At 44.4% G+C, this 24,664-nt stretch overlaps 1 protein-coding gene across 1 annotated transcript in view; it reads left to right on the top strand.

Annotated features, from left to right (window-relative positions):
* LOC138748909 (protein phosphatase 1 regulatory subunit 29-like) overlaps window positions 1-12,702 on the top strand; it is a 174,001-nt gene extending 161,299 nt beyond the window's left edge. Inside the window, exon 3 of the mRNA XM_069909828.1 lies at window positions 9,442-12,702. Within this exon, the coding sequence (XP_069765929.1) occupies window positions 9,750-12,083 (2,334 nt within the window). The 5' untranslated portion in view covers window positions 9,442-9,749 and the 3' untranslated portion in view covers window positions 12,084-12,702. The remainder of the gene's footprint in view (window positions 1-9,441) is intronic.
* The last annotated feature ends 11,962 nt before the right edge of the window (window positions 12,703-24,664 follow it).

Here is a 24,664-nt window from a genome sequence, read left to right as displayed (position 1 = left end):
AAAGAGATTTTCGTGCACAGCTAGTCTCAAGATAAACATTTTCCTTATGCAGTGCACATTTGGCACATATTAAACATCTTATTTACCAAAATCGAATCTTGATTGTACGCCGTTTCATCATATAATGTATAATTACCACATTGCTCCTCTAAAGTAATTGATGCAAACCTGCCTATAATTCACCAATTTTCAGCTCATAGCCATGTAAGTCATGTGGTGACAGTATAACCTTGGAGGGATTAAGTATCATTATTCAAATGTCAAGAGGTAACTACTAGATCTTCATTTAAACTTTTCCTGCAAAATGTAATGTTCTATTATCATAATTTTTGCTGCTTTGAACTGCATCTCTTGACAAATTCAAGAGCAACTGTGGTTTATGGTGAGGACTTGTGGAGAGCAGGGAGCAAACTACAGCGCTCCCCTTGCAGGGTCCACCGCCCAGTTCCACTGTCGTCGACTCTGTACAGGGTTTAAATGGACTGCTTAAGGAGCCATCGGTGGTTTATTTTAAAATTCTGCAACCACGGGGTCCGGGACCAAGATGGCGGTGCCTATGATTGGCAGCAGTGTCGGGGGGGGGGGGGTGAGGGGGCGTGTTGCAGACTCCATGACTGGCACAGGGCACCAGAGAATGGGGAGACCACTCCATTTGAGAAGGAGAACCAGAGGAGACGAACCACGGGACGGTGACCACAGCGGCGGACCAGTGAGGGGCTCTGCGGCTGAAGAGCCCACAGGCGGCGGGCTGTTGGTGACTCGAGGCGAGGACCCCACACAGGCTGCGGGCTGCCGATGACTGCGACAAAATGACCTGCACCAGGCTGCAGACTGCTGGAGACTGGCTGAAAGGGTGCCAGGTATTATAACTGAGATGCAAGAGAATGCAGCAAGCGTCAGTGGTGTGCTGCGGATGGTTCAGACTGAAGGATGCCCGGCTGCACCCCTGGTCACTGGGTGCCTATGAATTGGTCTCTCGTGCTCCTGCAGCCTCCGCAGTCACTCAGACTTCAGTCCGAACCATCAGGAACCCGAGCTCCAGATGCACACCTCTGACGCGATCTGGAAGTCTACAGCATTCACTTGCATCCCAGTTCCGATACCTGGTAGCCCCTTCAGCCAGTCTCGAGCCAGTTGCCCAGTAGCCTGCAGCCTGTGTAGATTCTTTGTCTCGAGTCACCACAGCGCGCAACCTGTGCGCTCTTCCGCCTCAGAGCCCCTCCACGGATGCGGTCACCGTCAACTAACTTTCCCAACAACTGCCAGGTTCTTGCACCTCCCTGTACTACCCTAACAATAACTCTTGGAGCATCAAAGGTCGATCTGTACTACTGACAGAGCACATTATCATATATGCCGGCGTATGAAATAGTCCTTGAATATTAAAGATGTCACTACAAAACCAAAGGTCACCTTATATGCCAAATATAAAATCCGAACCTTAACAGTGAAGTCTCAGCGCTTCCCCATGAGATCAATCCGCCCAGTTTGACTGTTGTTGGCTCTGTACAGGCTTTTAATAGCCTGTTTATTTTAAAATATGCTCACAGAATTTAAACCTTTCCTGCGTAATTTGCTTTCAAGGTATTGTGCATTAGTATATTAAATGTGCCTAGTATTATCACTCCACCGATTAGCGGGAAGTGCCAGACTTGTGGCAGTCCTGTACAGTGAATATAGCTCAAAAAGTATGGAAATTCAGGGGTCATCTTGTACACTGGCATATACAGCGTTTGTAGGACTGACCAACTGTGAACACTTATTTGAACAAAGAGAGGCCAGAGGAAATCAGCTGGTCAGGCAGCATCCATGGTAGAAATGGTCGTCAAGGTTTTAGGTCAAGACCCTTTATTGAGACAAAAAAGATATCATATACTGTATAAAAGGGAAGATACGAAGGAGTGAGATGATAGGATATTGGATAGAAGAAGAGGTTAAACCTCAAATGTTAACCTGGGATTCAGGTTATCTAGCTTTTGAGTGGCATTGGTATTCATTTGAAAATGAATGGGTTGTCTCCTTTCTTTCTCATTCTCCATGTGGTGGGGGTGGGGTGGGGGAGGGGTGGGGGTGAAGTGGAATGTTCTTATATCTGGTGCCCTGTGCCGGACCACTGCTTCCTGGAGTCTGCAATCCCTTGTGGCCGCTGCCTTGGGCAGGATTTTACTTACAAACACCATCATCCCCTTCAACAGGCTGCTTAGAGCCTGTCAGGAGGCGCTGGCATTTGGACCAGGCAGTCGAACCCTTCGGAGCAGTGCTGGGTCTCCACTCCGTGCTTTTGAGGGTCTGCGCCTGTGGTAGGGCTACTGTTACCAACTGGAAGAGTGGTTACTTCATTCTCTTCCACCCTCAGCAAGCTGAGGTGATTCCACTTTCAATAACCTCACCATGACCGTTTCAAAGAACCTTAACCTTAATGATACTGTAGCTAGACAGTCAGGAGTGTGATGGACAAATCCCAACCAGCCAAGATAGGTGAAGCTCTAACAACACATAAGAAGGCTAACACCATTCGATAGTTATTGTGGCTCATGCTACGCTATTACAGTGCCAGTGACCGGGTTTGAATCTGGCACTGTCTGTAAGCAGTCTGTACCTTCTTCCTGTGTCTGCATTGATTTCCTCCAGGTGCTCCGGTTTCCTCCCACCCTCCAAAATGTACTGGAGGTGTGGGACAATCAGGTGCAATTGGGCGGTATGGGCACGAGGGCTGAAAGTGCCTGTTAACATGTTGTATGTCTAAATGCTTTATTTTTTAAAAATGCGGCGTTTAGTGTAGCCCTAGCAAACGGGATTCGATTCGATTCCCACGCTACCTGTAAGGAGTTTGTATGTTCCACCCGTATCTGTGTGGGTTTTCTCTGGGTGCCCCGGATACCTCCCACCATTCAAAACGTACCAGGGGTTGTAGGTCAAACGGGTGTAATGTGCCGAAAGGGCCTGTCACTGTTCTGAATGTCTAAATTTTAAACTTTAAACCATCCAGATAAAATCAACCTCTCCGTTACCTTAAGCCTTAGCTCCTTTTGCATCACCAGCAGACAACGGCTACATCACCCGACATCTGCACTGTGTGTGGTGGTAACTCACCAACCAACTCCCCAGCAAGCCATGAAAGAAGAGCAGAGCTGAGGATGTCACACGTTGCTGCAATTTGCCCACCACATCACACACCAACCTCATCTGGAAACGTTTTGGTGTCGCTGGGTCTAAATCCTGGAGCACCCACTGGGAAAACACTGTGGGAGCACCTGCACCCAAAGGGTTCAAGGAGTAAAACACAGACACTGCAACTGAAGTAAAACTATAATGATGGCGAAACTCAGCTGTATACATTGTCTAGCAAAGATTAAAAAAACACTTCTCAATTGGAGGGGGAGGGGGTGTATTCTCCCCATTTCCCGAGCCCTGTGCCGGCCCATCACCCACCGGAGTCTGAAACTCAGTGCTTGAGCCCTTCATCAAGATATGAGCAAAATGTAGGCAGGGGCCTGAACAAAATGATGGGTGGGGGTGGAGGGGCAGGGGGAAGAGCTCAGTCCAACAGGCAAGAGGTAATAGGTGGATAAGGGAGGGAGGGTACAGCAGCAAACGGGGTAAGGGAGACGGCTCTGTGAGTGGAGAGGGAAGGGGGGGGCTGGAGGAAAGAGGCAGAGGGACGTGGGAGAATGGGAAGTGGGCTATCAGAAACCAGAGAAGTCGATATTAATGCCATGACAATGTGTGTGTGTGTGGGGGGGGGGTAGGGATGAGAATATTGGTGTGGGTGCCTGTGACTGTGGGCGCACCCACTTGTATGGGTGCATATGTGTATGTGGGTGCGCGCGCACGTGTGTGTGTGTGTGTGTGTGTGTGTGTGTGTGTGTGTGTGTGTGTGTGTGTGTGTGTGTGTGTGTGTGTGTGTGTGTGTGTGTGTGTGAAGGAATCTTAAACAAGACAAATCAGAACATAAAAGTTTTCCAATGATCTTCATTGTATAATCTCCTCAAAGTCAAGAACGCTATGTAAAGAACTGTGCAAAGGGTGTAATTAATCTTATGTTCATTAGAACACTTTTAAATCTGTCGTCTATTTCTCCAAAGTGAATTCCAATGAACCTGGAGGAGTTTAATTAATCTCGGGAAGTGATCTGATGGCAGCTTAATCATGTGAAGATCAAGTGAAACTGAACAATTGTTACGATCTGGGAAACTGTACAAACATAGATGCATTTCTATTGTTCCTTTTATGACCTTCAGGATTAGTGCAGTTAATGAATGTTGGAGTACAGAAAATCTAGCTGCTCATTGACACCATAAAGTACAGCGAGATCATAACTAGATTATGGAGAAAATATCATAGGTCGCATGTACAATTTAAGGAATACACTGATGGCTGCATTCGATGCTCCATCACCAGAAATCAGTGGCTTAAACTGGTCGAATTGGAGTCCCATTTCTAAACTTCTGCGAATTTTGGCCAAGGATGCTCGAAGATAAGAAACAGAACTGTGAGTCGGCCATCTGGCCCGTCGAGCCAGATGATCATGGCTGGTCTGGACATGGACTCAGCTCCACTTTACCAGCCTGTTACCCTCAATTTACCTACTTGGGAACAATCCAGCTAATTCTTTCTTAAACATACTTAATCAGGCAGCCTCCACTGCAGCTAATTTGACAGATGTATCAGAGAATGACAGTTTTTTTTGTCCTATATACAGTAAAACCCCTGTTAACCGGAATTCAAGCAACCATCAAAAATATCACTGAAAATAAAGAGGTAAAAATCATGGAATTTAAAATGGCCTTGTCGTTAGTTCACCAATCCATGCAACAAACGATCTCAACCTAATGAAGACAATAAATGTTAAGTGCACTCACTATGTATTTGCCTGAAGAACATGTGCACCAATATGGATTCAATCTATAATCAATGTAATGCACATCATCTGTATATGTGAGCTGCTTTTATAGCCTGTCTAAGCATGACCAGACCTAAGATATTTGCATAACACCTGCAGTGAGTACATGCCCTGGCATGATTGGACTGACCAAAACAGTTTGCTTTGTAAACAATATACTAGTCGACTTAAAATATGACAGGAAATCACAAAAATAGGTTATATCAAAAAAGCGGTATGTGATAAGAAATTTTAAGGTGATTTTCGTGATCCTCAGCGCAAAATCCATAAAATACACCAAAGAACGTTCAGGAAGCAAAATCTTCATTGTCAAGGGTTATTAACCCTTCTTTTTGCCCATGTTCCTTTCATTTTTACAAAGTGATGTGTAATTGTAAAGGCAAAATAAAATACTTAAAGCAGATATTGGCAAGAACTTCTTTCAAACGGTGATAAATGTTTGAAATAATCTCTTGGACAAGATCCTGGGAAAAATAGTCTGTGGGACTATTCAGGGTACAGTTGGATATTGCATTTTCTGGCTTAGTGCACTACAGAGAATAATTCTGATGTGCCAAAACTTCAACTTGTTTTTATTTTATGGGACATGCCACTCAATCCTTCTCAGTATTGTTATATACCACTGTAGATCGGAAATGTAGCATGCGTTCATGTGAAGATTAGTTTATCATTTGAAAGTTCATCCAGACAGTTCATGGGCATCTGTGGAACAGTTCAGCAGAAAGTTCTGAAAAGACTACAGCGGCAGGCTCAGCTTGCCACATTAATCTGCCTCATAACTCAACTGTAATGCTGCTCGTAGTTAAAACACAGAAAGGCTGCAGGGACTCAGCCGGCCTCGTAGCGTCCACTGGAGGTAAAAATATATTACCGACGTTTGGGGCCTGAGCCCTTCCTCAGGAAATGAGATGCTCCGCTGCGAAATCTCTTCCCCTCAAGAAGTTCTCCTCCTCTCAAAGCGTCTGCAGAACTTCTGTGTTTTACTCTATAATTTCAAGTCATTGTACCCGATGAAACAGTGTTTTCTGGTCCTCAGTGCAGAACACGCAGACACCCAACCAGACATAACACACATACAGACAAACAATACATATGCAAGACAAATATTAATCTATACAAAGAATTAAATAAATATTGTTTTATGAATATGAGAGTCTCAGATGGAGAGTGTGAGCAGTTCCTTTGGTCGTTCAGTGTTCTCGCTGCCCGTGGGAAGAAGCTGTCCCTCGGCCTGGTGGTGCTGGCTCTGATCCTCCTGTATCTCTTCCCCGATGGGAGCAGCCGAAAGATGCTGTGTGCGGGGTGGAAGGGGTCCACGATGATTTTGCGCACCCTCTTCAGACAACAATTCTGGTAGATCACGTCGATGGAAGGAGGGAGCCTCCATGCTTGTAATACTGCTTGTACTGAGTGTAAAGTAAGCAGATTTCACGAATGGGATGTCTATTCCCCAGTCAGAGCAAGGACATTTCGTGACAATCTAATTTGCTTCACCAACCATGTAATCCTTTTCAAAGAAAAGGTGACTTGGAGTGGCAATGCTTTGTGTTTGTTGGTTACACAGGAGGTTCTGAGGGTCACTGAGAGGGTTGGGGTTTAGGTTGAAGTACACCTGTCAATTAAAAATCAGAAAGGAGTAGAGCAAGAGTGCACAGAGACATCAGAGTGGTTGTGGCCAGTGGAGGATTCTGAGCTGAGGAGGGGCAAGGATATGAAGAGTTTTGTAGACTTTCTACAGGAGCTCTATTGAGCTATCGAGAGTGTCCTGGCCGGCTGAATCGCAGTGTGGTACAATTGCTTTAGAGTATTCAATCAGAGGTCAATCCACAGGAGTGGCAGAGAGTCTCCTCCACCCTCATCTCCTGGGATCCTTGTCTGAAGACGGTGCGCAAAATAATTGAGGACTCCTTCCCTCCTGCACACAACATCGATCAGCCACTCCCGTTGGGAAAGAGACACAGGAGGATCAGAGCCAGCACCACCAGGCTGAGAAACAGCTTCTTCCTACTCGGGCAGTGAGAACGCTGAACGACTGATGAACTACTCATACAAACCCTCCGAGAATCTATTATTGTTTAACAATATTGATTTATTTTTATATATATTTACTGTATATAAATCACTTGTAAATATGTGTGCTTAATCTATATATGTGTTTGCATGTTTTTACACCGAGGACTGAAGAATGTCATCCAGTCCAGTTGTACTTTACAATTGTCTGATAATAATAAAGTTGAACTTGAACTTGAATGCAGGAATGTGAATTTTTGGGATAGAATGTTGAGAAAAAACACACTCAAATGCTGGACGAACACAGCCAGTGTTGTAGCATCAACAGGAGGTAAAAATATATTGCCGACGTTATGGGCCTGAGCCCTCTTGCAAGGAATAAGCAAAAAAAAACAGGAATGGTCAGAATAATGCGTGCTGGCTGGGGGAGGAGTCCAGACCAACCAAAGGCATTCATTGGATTTGGTAAGCAAAGAGGTGAGAATTGATTTTGGTTCTGTGAAAGGAGGCAGAGAGAAAAGGGAGTGAGACAGAGCTGGGGTAGGTGATGGGGGGGGGGGGCGGCGAAGTGGGGTGTACGCACTTTAATCAAATCCAGAGAAGTTGATGTTAAGGCCATCTGGTTGGCGTGTGCCCAGACGGAAGTTGGAATATTGGGTAGCCTGATGTTGAGAGCACTGAGCATTTTGCCCAATCACTAGTTCTCCAATTTCACAAAACCATGCATTTTTTTCTGAGCTTTATTTGCTGTAAAATGATGCTTAAATTTCTTTCATTGGACCGTTGGCTTTTACCTGTGAGGATGAGCGTTGGTTCCACTTGCAGTGCTTTCCATTTTGGCTACGCTGAACATATCTCTAAAGCATGATGTGCAGTCTTGTCAACCGAGATCAATCCCTAGAGACATTAAAGAAGCCCATATGCCATATTCTGGTGCAAAAAGCCATCTGCTGGAGGAACTTTAGTGAGCCAAATGGCTTCAAGGGTGGGAAAGCATCATGCAGGGGTTTTGAGTTGAGATCCTGCTCCAGGGGACAGAGAGGGCTGAGGGAAAATACCCTGTGTAAAGAAGTGAGAGGGAGGGGTGAGATGGGCTGGCAGGTGGATCCAGGTGAGGGAAGGGGAGGATGGTCAGATGGTGAAGGATGGAGTTGAGAAACAGCAGAAAGTAGGTGATAGAGGCAGTTAAGACGAGATAAAAAATGGATGGGGTGAGGAGGAGGGAGGGGAGAGTGAAGGTGGAGACAAGAGACCAGGAGGTGTTAAATGGAGGCACAAATGGTGGAACAGATAGCGCAGCCATTAGTGCAACACTGTTATAGCGCCAGCAACTGGCGTTCGAAAACTGCCATGTCTGTAAGGAGTTTGTACGCTCTTCTAGTGTCTGCGTGGGTTTCTGAGTGCTCCGGTTTCCTCCCATCGTTGAAAAACATATTGAGTTTGTAGGCTAATTGGGGCATTTGGGCAGTACAGACTTGTGGGCTGGAAAAGTCTGTTCCTGTGCTGTATATCTCCATTTAAATTTTAAAATGTACATTTAAATTTAAACATGCTGCAGAGTCTAATGGATAAGGAGGGTGATTAGTGAAGCCAGGCCACGGAGGAACGATGGCATTGGGGATGGGGGGGGGGGGGGGGGTGGGGATATCCCACTGGGATCCATCTGTTTGCCAACATTCCACCTATGTCATCACTGTATAGCTTGGGATAAATGTCCAGAAAGAGGGAAGTGAGTTTTCAGGAGAGAATATTGACAGGATGGAAATGTTTCTGAAAGGAAAGACATTTCAGAGTTTACATGGAAGGTTGGGGAAAGGGGAATCTGAATTACTCATACAGAACAGGACTCAATCTGCCAAATGGTCTCGTATTTTGCTGTCTCAGTCTCCAATTCTGTGAAGTAGTTTTTGGTAAGAAAAGTACCATAAGGCCACAAGAAATACCCATTGGGTCTGCCCCGCCATTCAGTCATGAGCGGATTCCCTTTCCCACCACTCTGCCCCACTGCCTGACCTTCTCCCCATAACCTTTGATGCCCTGGCTAATCAAGAACCTATCAATCTGCCTTAAATATATCCAGCGACATGGGCTCCACAACAAATTCCACAGGTCCACCACCCTTTGGTTAAAGAAATTCCTCCGCATCTCTGTTCTCGGCAGACGCCCTTCTATCCTGAAGTTGTGCTCTCTCTCTCAACCTTTCTACATCTACTCCGTCCATGACTTTCAACATTCGAAGTGTTTCATTGAGATGCCCCCCCCACCCCCCGCAACATTCTCCTAATTTCCGATGAGTGCAGGCCAAGACCCGGCAAAGCAATGATAGCAAATCAGAGAAGATTGTTGGGATGGAACATCTACATTGTTTGTGATATTAGGCTCGTTAGGTGGAAAATTCCATATCCAAAGAATCTGGTGCAGAAATCACGTTTAAATTCAATACATTTTATGCTGTTGAAAATTAAAGAGCAGTATCTTTTTGTTTGTAAAATCCTGACTGTAATTTGTTCTCCATCTTGTCGATGCAGGGATTACTGATCATGGAATGTTTGGACACCCTGGGACATCTCCCTTCAGAGTGAGGATCCAAGATTGAACCATTGCTAAAAAGAATTGATCCTTTTGAGAAAGTGAAAAGATCCCAGGAAGGACAGAATAAACTTTGACACTTTCTTCTTCACATGAATTTTATTTATCAAGCGCTTCCATTTGTAAAAAGCAATGAACAGACCGATTCCTGGAACTGGCCTGTTACTGCTGGCTATATCTAAAACTAATGGTAGCTACTAGTTACGCTTAGACTTTGCTGAAAGGTCAGTGGCTGGTCTTCTCAACAATGGCCCCGGTCAGGCTGTGGGCTGCAATTGTCCTCTTGAGCCAGTTCGGAAAAGTATGTGGGGATTGCTGGCTGATTGAAGGGGAGAAGGGCTATGTTTGGCTGGCCATCTGCAGTCAGAATCAGCCCCCTTATGAGACGATACCTCAGCACATCAACAGCACTGTGCTGGACCTCCGTCTGAATGAGAACAAGCTGAAGGTTCTCCTCTACAGTTCACTCAGTCGTTTTGGCAACTTAACGGACCTGAACCTGACGAAAAATGAGATTAGTTACATTGAAGATGGGGCATTTTTGGTTCAGTCAAACTTGCGTGTGCTCCAGTTGGGCTACAACAAGCTGACGAACCTCACAGAGAACATGTTCCGTGGGCTAACCAGGTTGGAGTATATGTACGTCCAACACAACTTGATCGAGAGCATCTCTGTCAACAGTTTCTGGGAGTGCCCTAACCTCATCAGTATTGACCTGTCCGCCAACAAGCTGGCCAGGCTGGAGGGCAACACCTTCACCAGCCTCAGTGGCCTTATGGTGTGTGAGCTGGCTGGCAATCCTTTCAACTGCTCCTGCGAGCTCGTTGGCTTTCTCAACTGGCTCACTGAATTCAACAATGTCACCAAGACCTACGACCGCCTTCAGTGCGAGAGTCCAGCAGAATATGCTGGCTACCCCCTCCTGAGCCCGAGACCCAACAGCCACCGGAACGCCATCACCCTCCTCGCTTCCTCCTGTCGGAATGGGGTGAAGATTGTTCCATTTTCCACGCCCGTGGCTTCCAAAGATCCGGAGACCTATTCTTCGGGAATTAACCCAGCAGAATTCTCTTCCACGGAACCAATTACCACATTTACGTTGGACACTTCCAACAGCCCGACCATCAAACTGCACCATGTGACCATCACTGGGGCCACACTTGTGGTACAGATTCCTTCTCCTTACAGTAGAATGTATATTCTCGTCCAGTACAACAATAGCTACGTTTCTGATGTCACAAATCTACGCAATAGGAAGGAATACATAAAGTTAGAGAAACTGAAGGCCCTGACTGATTATACCTTCTGTGTGGCTTCCATTCAGAAGTCCCAGAGATTCAACCACACATGTTTAACATTTGCAACTCGAGGGAGGATGATAACTCAGCCCTCCAATTCTTCCACCACCACGCATTACATTATGACCATTCTGGGGTGTTTGTTTGGCATGGTGATCGTCCTAGGTGTGGTCTACTACTGTCTCCGGAAACGAAGGATTCAGGAAGAAAAGCAAAAGTCCATCAACGTTAAGAAAACCATCTTGGAGATGAGATATGGACCTGAATCCGAGACCACCAGCATGATACATCAGATGCAGAAGTTCCACGAGCAGCCCATCTCAGTGTCGAGGATGTCCTCTCTGCCATCAGTGTCAGGGGAGAAAGGGCAGTTCAAGCCAATGGATATAAATGAGACTCCCAGGACCACCAAGGGCAACTATATTGAAGTCCGCACTGGGGAGACCTTAGAACGCAATGAGGAGGAGGCCAAACAGGCAGACAATGGACAAGGGTCAACTGCGGAAATCTCTACCATTGCCCAAGAAGTGGACAAAGTCAATCAGATCATCAACAACTGCATCGACGCTTTGAAGTTGGATTCTGCCGCATTTATAGGCACTGATTCTGAGGTGTCCATTGATCGTCAGATCACACCGAGCACCTCCTCCTCTCAGTTGGAGAGACCCGGCTTCCTCTCATCCACCTTCAAAGAAGGGGTTTACCCACTGCAGCATCAGAGCAGCGCGGATGCCGCCAGGAAACGTTGCAGTATCTCCTCCAGCGGCTCCGGGAAGAGCACGCGCGTCTTCAGCCTCGACCTTCCCGACCCTCCTTCCAAGGCCGAGTCAAAATACATCGAGAAGAGCGCGCCGGCCCCCACCTCCTTAAAGCGTCTTCCTTCGGCGGCAGCGGGAGAAGTCCACCATCTGGAGGTACAGCAAACCTACCACTGCAGTGAGCACCGCCACTCCTTCCCTGCCTTATACTATGAAGAACACGGGGACAGTTTAAACCAGAGGTCCGCGTTATTAAAGCCACTTTCCCGATCCAAAAGGGACTCCGCCTACTCCCAGCTCTCTCCCAGGCACCAGTTCTCTGGATATTCTTCCAGCCCGGAGTATTCATCGGAAAGCACTCACAAGATCTGGGAGAGATTCCGTCCCTATAAAAAGCATCCACGGGAGGAGGTGTATATGGCCGCTGGACATGCCTTGCGGAAAAAAGTTCAGTTTGCTCAGAATGAAGACTTGCACGATATTTTAGATTATTGGAAAGGTGTATCTGCTCAACAGAAAATGTGACTGGTCTCAAGACTGCACTGATAAGTTTACAGGAAACAAAAACAAAGTCGTAGGGGTTAATGGGTCCTTCTCGTTTAATGTTTTTACAAGTCCATAAAATGTCCCCTAAACATTTTATCACCAGATCACCTTTCCTTCCGGAACTCCCCTGTGATAATCTCGCCACTCGATCAAAACAACGGAAGGAATTGTGGCAGACCCTTCATTCCTATTCCACCCTGCATTGAGATCAGTGCTGATCTGGTGGCCCTTTTGTTCCCATAAACCTAACCTTCCCCTTTGGCCCGAATGGCTATTTTGTCTCACACCTAAAGGACTCAGTGTCCACTTCCACCTTTAAATGAACATCAATGTGTTGCCAGCTTAAGAAATGGGTGTGGGAGAGGCAGAATCCTGATAAATGTGAGGCCAAGTGGAAAGAGCTTTTCTCTTGAAAGGAATGTATTTCCTTTTGGGTTGAGTGTTGAAAATAAACGGGTGATATAAGGGGTAAAAGTTATTATCTGTAATATTGGTAGTTCTGTTATTCACCGAGGTACTAACCCATTGGGATTAACTAAAATGTTAGTCATTGCAAAGAAATGTATCACCCATTCTTTCCATTAACATTGCCAGCAATGCTCGATGAGGCAGTAGATCTTGAGGGGGTGTGGGAGTTGGGGGACATCAGAGCATTGGAGGGGATGCAGGGTGGAGATTCACACTCTCGACTCTGATGGTCCACACTGGCTATGCATGATGTCAGATGCTCCATCTTCATTCCCAGAAACCCAATTCCCTTTCTACAAAGTCAATTAGCCTCCTACGCTATTAGATCTGACTGGCAAGTGAAACACTGGCTGCTGGGAAAAGCGAGAGATATCCACTCTGGGGTGGATTAGACCAGGTCCGAGTGATCGCTTTGTTGAGGGTAACAGACAGTGCTCATTCCCAGTTCCTTCAGCCAGGTTGCGAACATCATCACCATTAACTCACCCACCTGCACCAACCATTGAAGCATCTCTAAACATCACTCTCCACTCTCTAATCTTTGATTAGAAAACTGAACGTCCTGGGTAGAAATTCATCCTCTATATTTGAAATGTTCCAGTGGATCATTGTCCACTGCCTTATGAAATCCAGTTCACATATTTTGAATAGAACCAAAATTACAGACAGAAATGAAAAGCATGGATATTGTTGTAAATGTATCTGGCACCACAAAAGGCAAATTTCTTAATCTCCTGATCAAAACAGCCATTCGATTTCCAGCATACAATTTTGGTAACTAATTTGGAAAAGTACTTACTTATCTTCAGAGTAGCGGGTGGTGGGTTTGTTGAGCCCCATTTTGTGGTGTCTCAGCACCTTCCTCTGGTTTATTCTTCAGCATAGAGTGGGTGGATAAATATCAGCTGTTGGACCACATTGAAACCGGTCTATTGGACGAGGAAGATCTTATTTGAGAAAACTCTGACATCGATTCTGGAATTTTAGTCAATACTCCTCCTTCACCTAGTTCACTAATAAAAGGTTAGATAGTCATTTACAGGGAAATTAAATGCCGCCTTTCTCTCCATGAATTGGTTACAGATTGCTTAAGCGTTTAGTGATAGGAGCTGTGTCAGAAATCTGAGCTGGGCTACATTTTAACAAATGAGCAGTGAACACGGTTTCTGAAAGTCAGTCATAGAATCATAAAATCCTTAGGACAACATAGGCTCTTCAACTCATCATTTCCATGCTGACTTTGATGCTCGACATTTGCCTGTGTTTGTATTATGCAATTACTTGTCCAAATACTTTTTAAAGGTGTCAATTATATCTGCTGCTCCAACCTCCACTGGAAGCTCATCTCACCATCCTCAGTGTAAAATAAAACCCCTCAGATCTCCTCTAAATTTGACTTCTCTTACCTTGAATCCATGCCCTGTAGTTCCAGATCCTGCTGTCTTGAGAAAAATACTATCTTACCTATGTCTTATAGACCTCAATAAGGTTACCCCTCAGCCTTCTATGTTCTAGTGAGAATAATCTCTCCTCGTAGCCCACATTCCAGCCCACAAATTGGCGAACCTCTTCTGCACTCTCTCTGATGCTAGCACATCCTTCCTGAAGTGTGGAGAGCAGCCCTGAATACACTGTGGTCTAATCAAGCTTTTGTAAATTGCATCCCAATGATCAAACTCAATGCTTCGTCCTGCAAAGGCAATGCCCTCTTCACTAACCTGTCGGTAAACTAGCAACGAGCATTCCAATGTCCCTCTGTATTCCCATGCTTCTAAGGTTCCTATGTCCATCCAGACTTTGACTTCCAAAAGTGCACTACCTCACACTTGTCTGGATTAATTTCCATATTGGCCTTTAATGAAATCACTTTTCAGAAGAAAATTTCAATGTAGGTACGATGGCAAATGACATATTTACTTCACACGAAAAAAAATTCCTGACTCTTGTCACCTCTCAGTTGCTCTATTTGAAACACTAAGTGAATTATTATCAATGCCAATGGACAGAGAGCTGTTCTATTAACCCCATAGCATTTGCCCAGCAGTAGTTTTGGTGCTACCATTTTTCCTTGTTGGTCTGGACTAGATTTGAATGTTAAATGTGATGCCCTATTCAGGCTAGAGAAAGAGTATCGTTCCGGTTTGCTCCAAGTTTGGCCCCAGTCTGATTTCTCTTTCTATTTCAAATTGCCCCAAACTTCCATCAACCTGGACTGTCTCGCCCAATCCTGGAATGGCGTGAAGTCACAAATAATCCTCCCCCCTCCACAAACCTAAGTTAGAATTCCTCGATATACAGATGCTGTTTGCACACCTCTGCCTCACCCTTTGGGGGGGGGGGGGGCAGGGGAGAGGGGGTGGGTGAGAGTCCAGAAAAAAAAGATGTCTTCCATTTCACCTTAAAACAAACATCTCTCCTCTCATCCAATCAAAGTGCAATCTTCCCTTACAATGGTAGCTACAACTTTTTTAAATATATATTTGCAAATCTCTTTTCTTTGTAATACTTTAATCAAATAATGTAACACAAAAGTAGATTTTAACAGATCACATGTATATTGTTTTGCTGTTCTAATGAGAATGGGAGTTGCTTAACTCTTCTGAGGTTATCGGCTGTCATTTCTCAGACCTAAAGGAATAGAACATTTGAATTTCATAGTGCATTTGAATTAATCCACACCATAAAGAGGGAGATAGAAAATCCACAGCCAATTGGCTGTGAAGATGTTTGTGGAAAGTAGATGTGAGCAAGGTTTTGTAGATCAAAGCAACCTCCCAATCACTTACAATAATTATTTGGTCATCTTGCTCAGAAATGCTTGGGAAAGGGAGGTGGTTCTTCAGGAGAGCTTCCTTTTGCAAACATAGAGGAAAGCATTTGCCCTATTCATGGTTGAACCTCATGGGAAATGATTGACCTCTGGTTGTACTCACGTCTTACACAACTTGGACTGTCAGGAGGTGGCTGTAGGGAATGGGAATACCTTGCATGCATTTAGTGCCCATTAAGTAAAGGTTTCTCTCAGCTCAGCCCATCTCAGCTTGAGGACCTCAGCACCTGCCCTGAACACAAAAGTAAACAGTTTTGCTAAAACATGATGCAAGATGGATTGTGTCGACAAATGGAGTCAATGCTGTTTTGTTTCTGTGTGTGTGTTTTTTTACAGAAATAAGAATCTTTGTAGTCTCTTTAATTTATCACATAGACCTCTCGAGATAAGATCAACCTGAACTCGTCAGAGCCTAGCACATTAGCCCAAGGCATGTCATACCTTCCATGCCCTTCACTACCTGTAAGTCATCTTAAACATCTTACTGTATGAATGACGGCAAAGCTGAGAAATAGTGGCTGGGGTGGGAGCTGTGTTAATCTCAGAGTTGTGTGGGGATCCATTAGGCTTTGCTTTGGATTATCAGAAGAATATTTTCCTTTACTGAATTATTATTCACTGCCAGTCATTGATTATTTTCTGTACTATCATTATATGCTTTAAAAAAAAAGAAACGTTTAATTTAAGGTCAAACCTTGGGTATTGTGTATTTATGTGGAAGATTTGTAAAATGTGATCAAATCAAAAACAAAGCAAATGACCCAATGCAATCTGGATAATTGCAATTTTCTTCATGTTTCACCATCTTGGTTCAGATGATGGAATGAACCTTGCCTCCTGTCTTCAGCACAGTCCTTTTCTGTGCAGGCAGGGGGCGTGCAGGGGCAGAGAGAAATATTCAAACTGCCCATTAGACCTAATTTGTTTTCAAACCAATGATCAGTGGGAGATTTTGACAATTTCTAGATGAAGAAAAGTTGGAAAAAGGAGGCGGAAATCTGCTGCATTATTTAGGCGCAGTTTCATTTTGCACTTGGACATGCAGTAAAACCCCTGGTATCCGGCGCCTATTTGGATTGGTAGATGCCGGATAAATGAATTTGTGGTTGCTTGAGATGGCCAGTTGCAAGGACTGGAGAAATGACCACTCGTGGCGCCCATTTTAAACTTTCCTATTTATTTTCCACATTTTTTTTTGCCGGTTGCTTGAGGCTGCCGGTTACTTGAATTCCGGATAACGGGGATTTTACAGTATTTCCATGTGATATGGCAGTTGCAGGCAAAGCCAGCATTTATTGACCATCCCCAGGTGCCACTGATCTGAGGAGGCAGTTAACTATGTTGTCAGATTTGGAGCTTTGGGCAAGTAAAAACTAATTAAAATGAGCAGATGTCTTTTCCTGGAGGACATTTTTGTTACAACAACCTGGCAGCTTCAAACTTACCATCACATAAACCATTTCACCCAAATGTATTCAGTTACTTAAATTGAAATATCCCAGCTGCCACACTAGAATTTAGACTTTGGCCCCTAGATCAAAGGTCTCTTGATACTCGTCCTATAACCTCTCCATGATCTGATCACACACCCCACTAAAGGGAAGAAGGGGTTTCCTGGCCGTTTTACCATCTGATTCAATGACACCTCAAACTTGGCTTTGACAGATGACTTTGTTTAAAGAAACCTCAGTAACTGGTTGTGTACCTCAAGTCAAGTTTATTGTCATATGATTGCACAAGTACAACCTGATGAAACAGCGTTCTCCGGTCCTCAGTGCAAAACATGCCGACACGCAGCCAGACATAACACACATACATATGCAGGACATGTATTCATATCTACAAATAAATAAATAAATAAATATTATTTTGTGAATATAAGAGTCTTGGATGGTTAGTTTGAGCAGATCCTTTGGTCGTTCAGCGTTCTCACTGCCCGTGGGAAGAAGTTCTGCTGTCAGCCCGGCGGTGCTGGCTCTGATAGACCTGTATCTCTTTCCCAATGGGAGTGGCTGAAAGATGCTGTGTGCAGGGAGGAAGAGGTCCTCAATGAGGATCACATCGATTGGTGGGGGGAAGGGTGAGGAGGGAGACTCCACTGATCCTCTCTGTTGCTCATGGATTGACCTCCAATTAATTTCTCTGCAGCCACCATACCACATTATGATGCAGCTCTTGATAGAGCTCCTGTAGAAGGCTGACATGATGGTGGCCGGTAGCCTTGCCCACATCTAGTCTGTACATAACTTCAAAATCACTTTGGCCAGCTTGCCTAAGTTAAGTGAATGGTTGGAATCTTGAAATGGGATAACTCTCTTGCAAAACAGATTAAATCAACACCTCATATTATTCTCGCATGAACACCTTCTTAAATTACATGGAGAAAGATCTATCCTTCCTTACAATGCGACCTTGGCTTTCAGATTCACCTTCCTTCCCTTAGCCCCGTCCTCGTAATGTTCCAACTTCTGTGAAGAGGCATTACCTTCATTCTCATCACACTGACCATTTAACATAGTGACTGAGTAAGATCGCTTACTCCCAGAATCCCAGAACTTTATTTGCATTTGCTTCAAGAATTGCACCAAGTTTTAATTTGCGTATCTAAATATATAATCTCTTTGCATCACATTTCACAGGGAAAAAAAAGTGCAAACCAACATGGAACAGTAGATAGGGGAAGGACTGGTCATTAACACTGAGGCGTAATCCCACTAATGTTTCCTGGTATCCACCAACAGAAGGCTTTGTTTGATTTTACCATCTGTATCTTGTACCTGATTGGGATATACCCACACCATGAATAAATTAACTTTTGTAACAGTTTTATGACATCTCTCTGTCCTCTATTCTAACAGGGGTATGAACCCATGGAACATAAGGTATGTACTGTAGAGAGGAGGCCATTACTCCTGGGAAATTCTGTTGACATCCATTGCAGTACAAACCCTCAGCACCCTAACCCCTCCTTACAGCTTTGCATCCACTTCCTCTTTGAACATTTTTTTTTGTTATTTTCATCCTGTCATCTCATCCTCAACTACCCTTGGAATGAAATGTTCTGGGCTAAGTTGTTTTAGACCATTTTTGAGATCCCATTTGTTCTGGAGATACTTTGGGACAACCTTGCAGTTTGAACAGTATTGAGCTTTACAAGTTAAATTCTGATGGTTCCAATTACATGTTAATATCCTTTTGAGTGCAGGAGAATAAGAGTTGATCTAATTATGCTGGTTACATTGTTTAAAGGATTTGATGGAAATAACTTCCTCTAGTTGAATTGTCTAAAAACGACCCACATCAAATGGAAAATAAGACAGGGGTGTGGGAGGGAGAGTCCAAAATCTTGGAAACAAGATTGTTTGTTCCTGCACAGGGCAGGTAGAGAGGTGGGTTTAAGAAGCAGATCAGACTTTGAATGGCCCCCTTGACACCCCAATCAATGCTGCAAATACCTTGAGCATAAAAACATCTCTTGTCTAACATGGGCCTAGCTTGACTTGATGTGGTAGATTCTCATGCAGCAAAGATATGAAACTGGAAATTAGGATCTGCCTAGCAAGAGTGAGAATTATAAATATGAGACCTTTATTTTCCATTCATTTCTGCCAAAGGTGAATTATGCTCCATAATTTGCCTTTGCGGCAGAAGTCCGCTGGCTACGGACTGCGTCTGACCCGTCCGTTGCTGTTCCCATTTGAGAAGACCCCTGTCTTGCACCATCTCCCAAACCACTTAACTCATTTGCAATTTTATTGCCCACTCATCAAGCGGGTCCCAAAGGTCAGAGTTCATTCCATGCTGCGATCAAAGGGTCGCTATCCAGAGCTCCCATCTCAGCCACTTCAAACTCAGACGGAAAGGTCCTTCTCCCCTACCCCGACAATATTGCATCGGCCTCCCCCCCTCCACCCCCCCCTAAGTGGATTGCTAACCCTCAGCCTTCTTGCCCACTGGCCTCGAGCTGAATCTGACTCAAGCTTATAAATATGTATAATTTCTGGTCGAGTGTTTGCACATTTTCAGTGACATTTACTGTATGCCTTTAAATCCTGGTTCAAGACATTACTGTTTTTCAAATGGTCTTGTACTTCTCCTGTTCCTGCCACCTCTTGATTGGTCCTCTGTAGTTTTTCCATCTCACAGAGTTCCACATGCAGCAACAAATGTAGAAGGATGTTTGGGATCCTCCCCCAGGCTGGATACTGTCTCTTCAACAACAACAGAAGTGGATCCATGGTAATCCAAAGTCCATTCTTAATGATGTTTTTAACTTTGGTCTTGTTCCAGCTAAATTTATGCACCAAAAAAAAACTATTGCAAAAGTAATCGAAATGTGAATTTTGTAGTACAAAGAAAAAAGAGAAATGGTTCCGGGCAGGACAGGAGAAAGGGGGATGAAAAGAAAACCAGAATTCCCCTCCCATCCACTGCCAACAGTGATCCGTTTATTGCATGGTGTAATGTATTTTCAGAACAGATTATTGTTGTGTACGTGACTGTTTGTCAACTTTGTTTATCGTGACAGACTGCTTTCCACAGTCCTGCTTGGAGCTGAGCAGAAAACAGGGATGGAGAAGAGAGAAAACTAACAGCCTTGTTAAAGTCCGGAGCAAATCAACTTGGCCCCGATCCCAGGCTCAGTTGCCAGTGCGGCAAGTTATCCTCTGGTTGGGTCTGGAGAACAAGGGGTCATCCCCATCGGACATCTTCTAAACCATTTTGTTAATCTCCCTGCCAGCTGTTACAGCCACGGCAGTGTCTGGCCTTGACAAGGGGTGACCTGCTGGCTATTAGTGGGGGGAGGAGGGTTTGGTTGAAGTTGTGAGCAATTTGGACCTGGAGTGGAGTAATCTTCCTCTAAAGAGGCCAGTGAAAATAATACTCAACATGCCAGAATCTGCTCCTCAAACCTGATATTTCTTATGGAGTTGAAGCCACTTTATGTATCCTTTCTTCCCCAAACCAGAAGTTGGAGATGTATTTTGATGGTCAGAGTAAATACAACATCATCTTATCGATTAAGTGCTTGATTTTTTTTTCTTTCAGCTTAAACAATTGGCCTCATCAATTCCAGTGATCATGTTTTCATTTGGAAGCATCCTGGTTGTTGATTATTGGCCTTTGGCTTCACACAACCAGAGGAGAAGGATTTGATTTTCTGCCCTCTTTGCTTTCACTTTAAAACCCAAGTGAACTCTTGCTTCTGTGTTTCTCATCCGTCGGGAAGCAGACACTCCACCTTCCCAGTCATCTTTTATCTGAGCTGCCTCGTCAGGGGAAGTCTTGCCTTTCCATCCGGTCAAGATGCCTGACAATTGGAATTTGATTCCCCCCTCCTGTTCAGCCATGGGCTGCAAGGCAGGTGCCAGGGCCACATTCATTGTCCCTCACCCTACTGAGCTCTAGACATGCATACATTGACATGCAGCACGGTAACAGACCCTTTCGGCCCACGAGTCTGTGCTGCCCAATTGACCTTCAACCCAGTAGGTTTTTGAACGGTGGGAGAAAACCAGAGCACCCGGAGGAAACCCACATGGACACAGGGAGAACGTACAAACTCCTTACAGACAGGGCGGATTTGAACCCCGGTGGCTGGTGCTGTTGCATTGTTGTGCTATCCATGCCTCCCCTTTGCTGGGATATTACAGAGGAAAGATAAGAGGCCAGCAGGTGGCGAGTCTGGAGTCACATATCGGCTAGTCTAGGTAAGGACTGTCTTCCCGAAGAACATTAGTCACCCATGTGAGATTTTGGAACAATCCAGTTCGAGATTTTATATCTTTTAAATTTCATAAGTTTAAATCATAAAATCGAGCTACTGCCTTCATATGCAAAAGCCCTCTGGATCAATAGTCTAAAACCATCAAACACAATACGAGCAGGCTCTTTTCATTAAAGTTGACGGATGGTCTGATTTTATCTTCAACCCAGCTGTTGATTTCCCTAAATTAAGAAGTTAATTGAATATTTTCAGTGCCCTACCTCCACAACATTCCATAGGTGTTAACTCCAATCAGTTTGAATCCCCGTGGGGTGAAATCCCTCCTCATCTCCACCCTGACTAGGTAATGCCATATCCTGTAATGAAGTACCCTAGATCACGACTCTCCCACCGGAGGTCATTCTTCCCCCCCCCCACTCCCATCCACCCATCCACCCAAAGAGAAATACAAAAGCTGCAGGGAGAGTCAACGGGTCTTACAGCATCCATGGGGAGAAATGTTCCACTCATGGATGCTGTCTGACCTGCTGCGTTCTTCCAGCAAGTGTTTGTCTGCAACCGCTCTGTCAACCTCAGTTTGTTTAATTTTATTTTTTAACAATAGAGGTACAACACAATAACAGGCCCTTCCGGCCCATGAGCCTGTGCCCGCCCAAATGCACCCACGTGGCCAATCAACCTACTAACCCTGTTCGTGGGAAGAAACTGGAACACTTGAAGGAAACCCACGCAGACACAGGGAAAACATACAAACTCCTTGCAGATGAGGCTGGATTCAAACCCTGGGCACCGGTGCTGCAATAGCACTGGGCTAACCACTGCACTTAACCGTCTTTTATTTCAATGAGATTGTTCAAGTTCAAGTTTATTTATTATCCACCACCAGGGCTAACCAGAAACCAGGGTCAGACGCAGAGGTCCTTGCTCTTCTCAGAGTTCGAGATGCAGCCCTCAGCTCAGGGGACAAGTTGGCATGAAGATCAGCCAGAGCTGAACCCTCCCATTTTATTTTTTGCTTTTCCTTTCTTCTAAGAGCCTAGGCCTAATCTGCCTAATGTTTCCTTAAAAGACCCACCCTTCAGAACGCCAATCAATCCCGTAAATCTTTATTTTAGACATTCCACAAGGTCACAGGCCCTTTCAGTCCACGAGTCTGTGCCACCCAATTACACCCAATTGACCTAAAACCACGGTACATTTTTGAATGGCAGAAGGAAACCAGACAATCCAGTGGAAACCCACACATACACAGAGAGAATGTGCAAACTCTTTACAGACAGCACCAAATATGAAAACGGGTCACTGGCGCTGTGTCACTAACCGCTAGACTAACCGTGCCACTAACTTCTTAGCTCTGCCACCAGGCCTAAAGTAAAGAAAGAACAAAATAGTCTCAAACATAAACAAAGGCGTCCTGGTGGTGATCTTCTTGTTCCCACACTCTACACTGTTGTACATAGTGAGTGCAGGCTACAACTCACTGGAAGGTTTTAAATGACATGTATGCTTTAACCAGGGACCACTCCGTCTCTGTTTGGTCAGGATAGCTGTGAGCAACCTGGCCTTGGTTGAATGAGTGGAGGGCAGGAATGGATTGACAAGGGAGTAAGCACCACCCTCTGCTCGTCCATAGCAGGGAATTGAAAAGCAAGAGGTGGTAATGGAATGCGGAGAGGAGGGCGTTACTGTTGTAGATCAATATGGATAGATGACCATATTAAATATTTCATCACCATTTTAAAATATATAGGACAGGAACAGGCCCTTTGGGCCATGTTTCAGTGCTGAACACGATGGCTAACTATTGAATGTACAGTAAAATGCCTGGTACCCAGCACCTAAGGGAATTGGTAGATGCCGAATAAGTGTGTTTTCCAGTTGCTCGAGACTTACTCTCACAACACCTAACTGATATACCTGCATTAAGAATAAACAGTTTAAAAAACAAAAATACAATACTGTACTTACACTGAACAAACTTCACTTGATGAATATATAAACAAAGCTTTTTACTTTATTTCCAGTCACATTCTTAGAAACATTTAATCGTCGCTGCACCTGCAGGCTCCTCCCCCTTCACGGTGTTACATCGCAGACTAGCAGCAAAAGAAATTCACCAAGATACTGTTATTGTTTTTCTTTTAAAACAATACATTTATTTATAACTACATAGCACCTTAATTAAATTTACCCCAACTATGCGCGAATATACTTGTGTGTGTGTGTGTGATATATGAACCATTACAGCTTAGGCACAATTCTGGGAAGTCATTCCAAAGTTCAGTCTTATAAATTCTGTCTTGAAACTCAGACTTTTAATCTGATGCCCAGAAGTAATCACGAAGGAGGTGGGCGAGACTGAATGACTGGACTGCTGGAAGCTCACAGTGGTTCAATCATTCCCCTGACAGGGAGCATCAGCTGAATCGTCCATTTTACACAGGGTCACCCCTCCTCCGTGCTCATCAGATGGTCACTAATGAAAAATCCTGTTTCTTCAAGTGTCCCACTCACATGACTCTCTCACCATCTGTGTTCATCAGATAAACCAACCACTGTTCTCTCTCTTCCTCCAGAGTATCAACTTTGAGTATAGTCTGTACTTGATGGTGCCATCCAGTCTCTCTGCAACTGTGAATGGTTGCAGTCACACTAAATGAAACAAGAGCTCATAATAACAGAGCTTCCCAAAAGATTAACAAAAACATTATAGATAATTAACGCCCCCCCCCCCACCATTGCCCCAAGTTGACATCTCAAGCCTTACTAATATGCTTAATTATTAATAAAGACTCTTACTAAGCCATTATAAGGAGACACTTTAAGTGAGTCGCCCCAACGGGTCTTCATCCTGGGCGACACCATAGGTGTTTCACACAAATTTATTCAGTCAGCTGCTACGAGCAAAGCCCGACCAAGCCCCTCCGCCGGCTGAATATTTGCTCCCATCTTCACCCAAGGTTCATGTGTTACTTCAGAGAAAATTCATTTTTACAATTTTAAACTTGTGTATTTTTTTAACCTATTATTTTATTGTTTATTTTAATTTAAAAAAATTATTTCCCTCGACTTTTTGCCAGTTACTGAGGCTTCTGGTTGCTTGAATTAAGGAGAACAGGGGTTTTACTGTAAAATGAATCATGTGAAGTTCACAGTCCCAATTGTTTTTCTTTAATTAGAAAGTTAAGATTGTTACATAATGTAATTTGGGTGGATCTGGAACAAAAGTAATGCTGAGTGGCCCACCCACATGCACAAAGGTTGATATGAGGCCTGGGCCTGCACAGCCATGATCGCATTGGTGGGATAGTCTCAAGGGGCTGAGTGGCCTACTCTTTCTCCTGTTTTCTTGCATTTTTGTGCTTTCAACTTCAGACATCTCACTTTTTATTATGGATCACCCAAACTCCATAACAAAATGTTACCTTCTGTTAAATATCTAAATTTTACATTTCAGACACAGAACACAATATCAGGCCATTCTGGCCCACAAGCCACTCAAATACCTCAATTAACCTACAATGTTTTGAATGG

The sequence above is a fragment of the Narcine bancroftii genome, chromosome 13, assembly GCF_036971445.1.
Source record: "Narcine bancroftii isolate sNarBan1 chromosome 13, sNarBan1.hap1, whole genome shotgun sequence".
Taxonomy (NCBI): domain Eukaryota; kingdom Metazoa; phylum Chordata; class Chondrichthyes; order Torpediniformes; family Narcinidae; genus Narcine; species Narcine bancroftii.
Note: the sequence above shows the minus strand (reverse complement) of the source record. Positions and strands in the feature narration are given on the sequence as shown.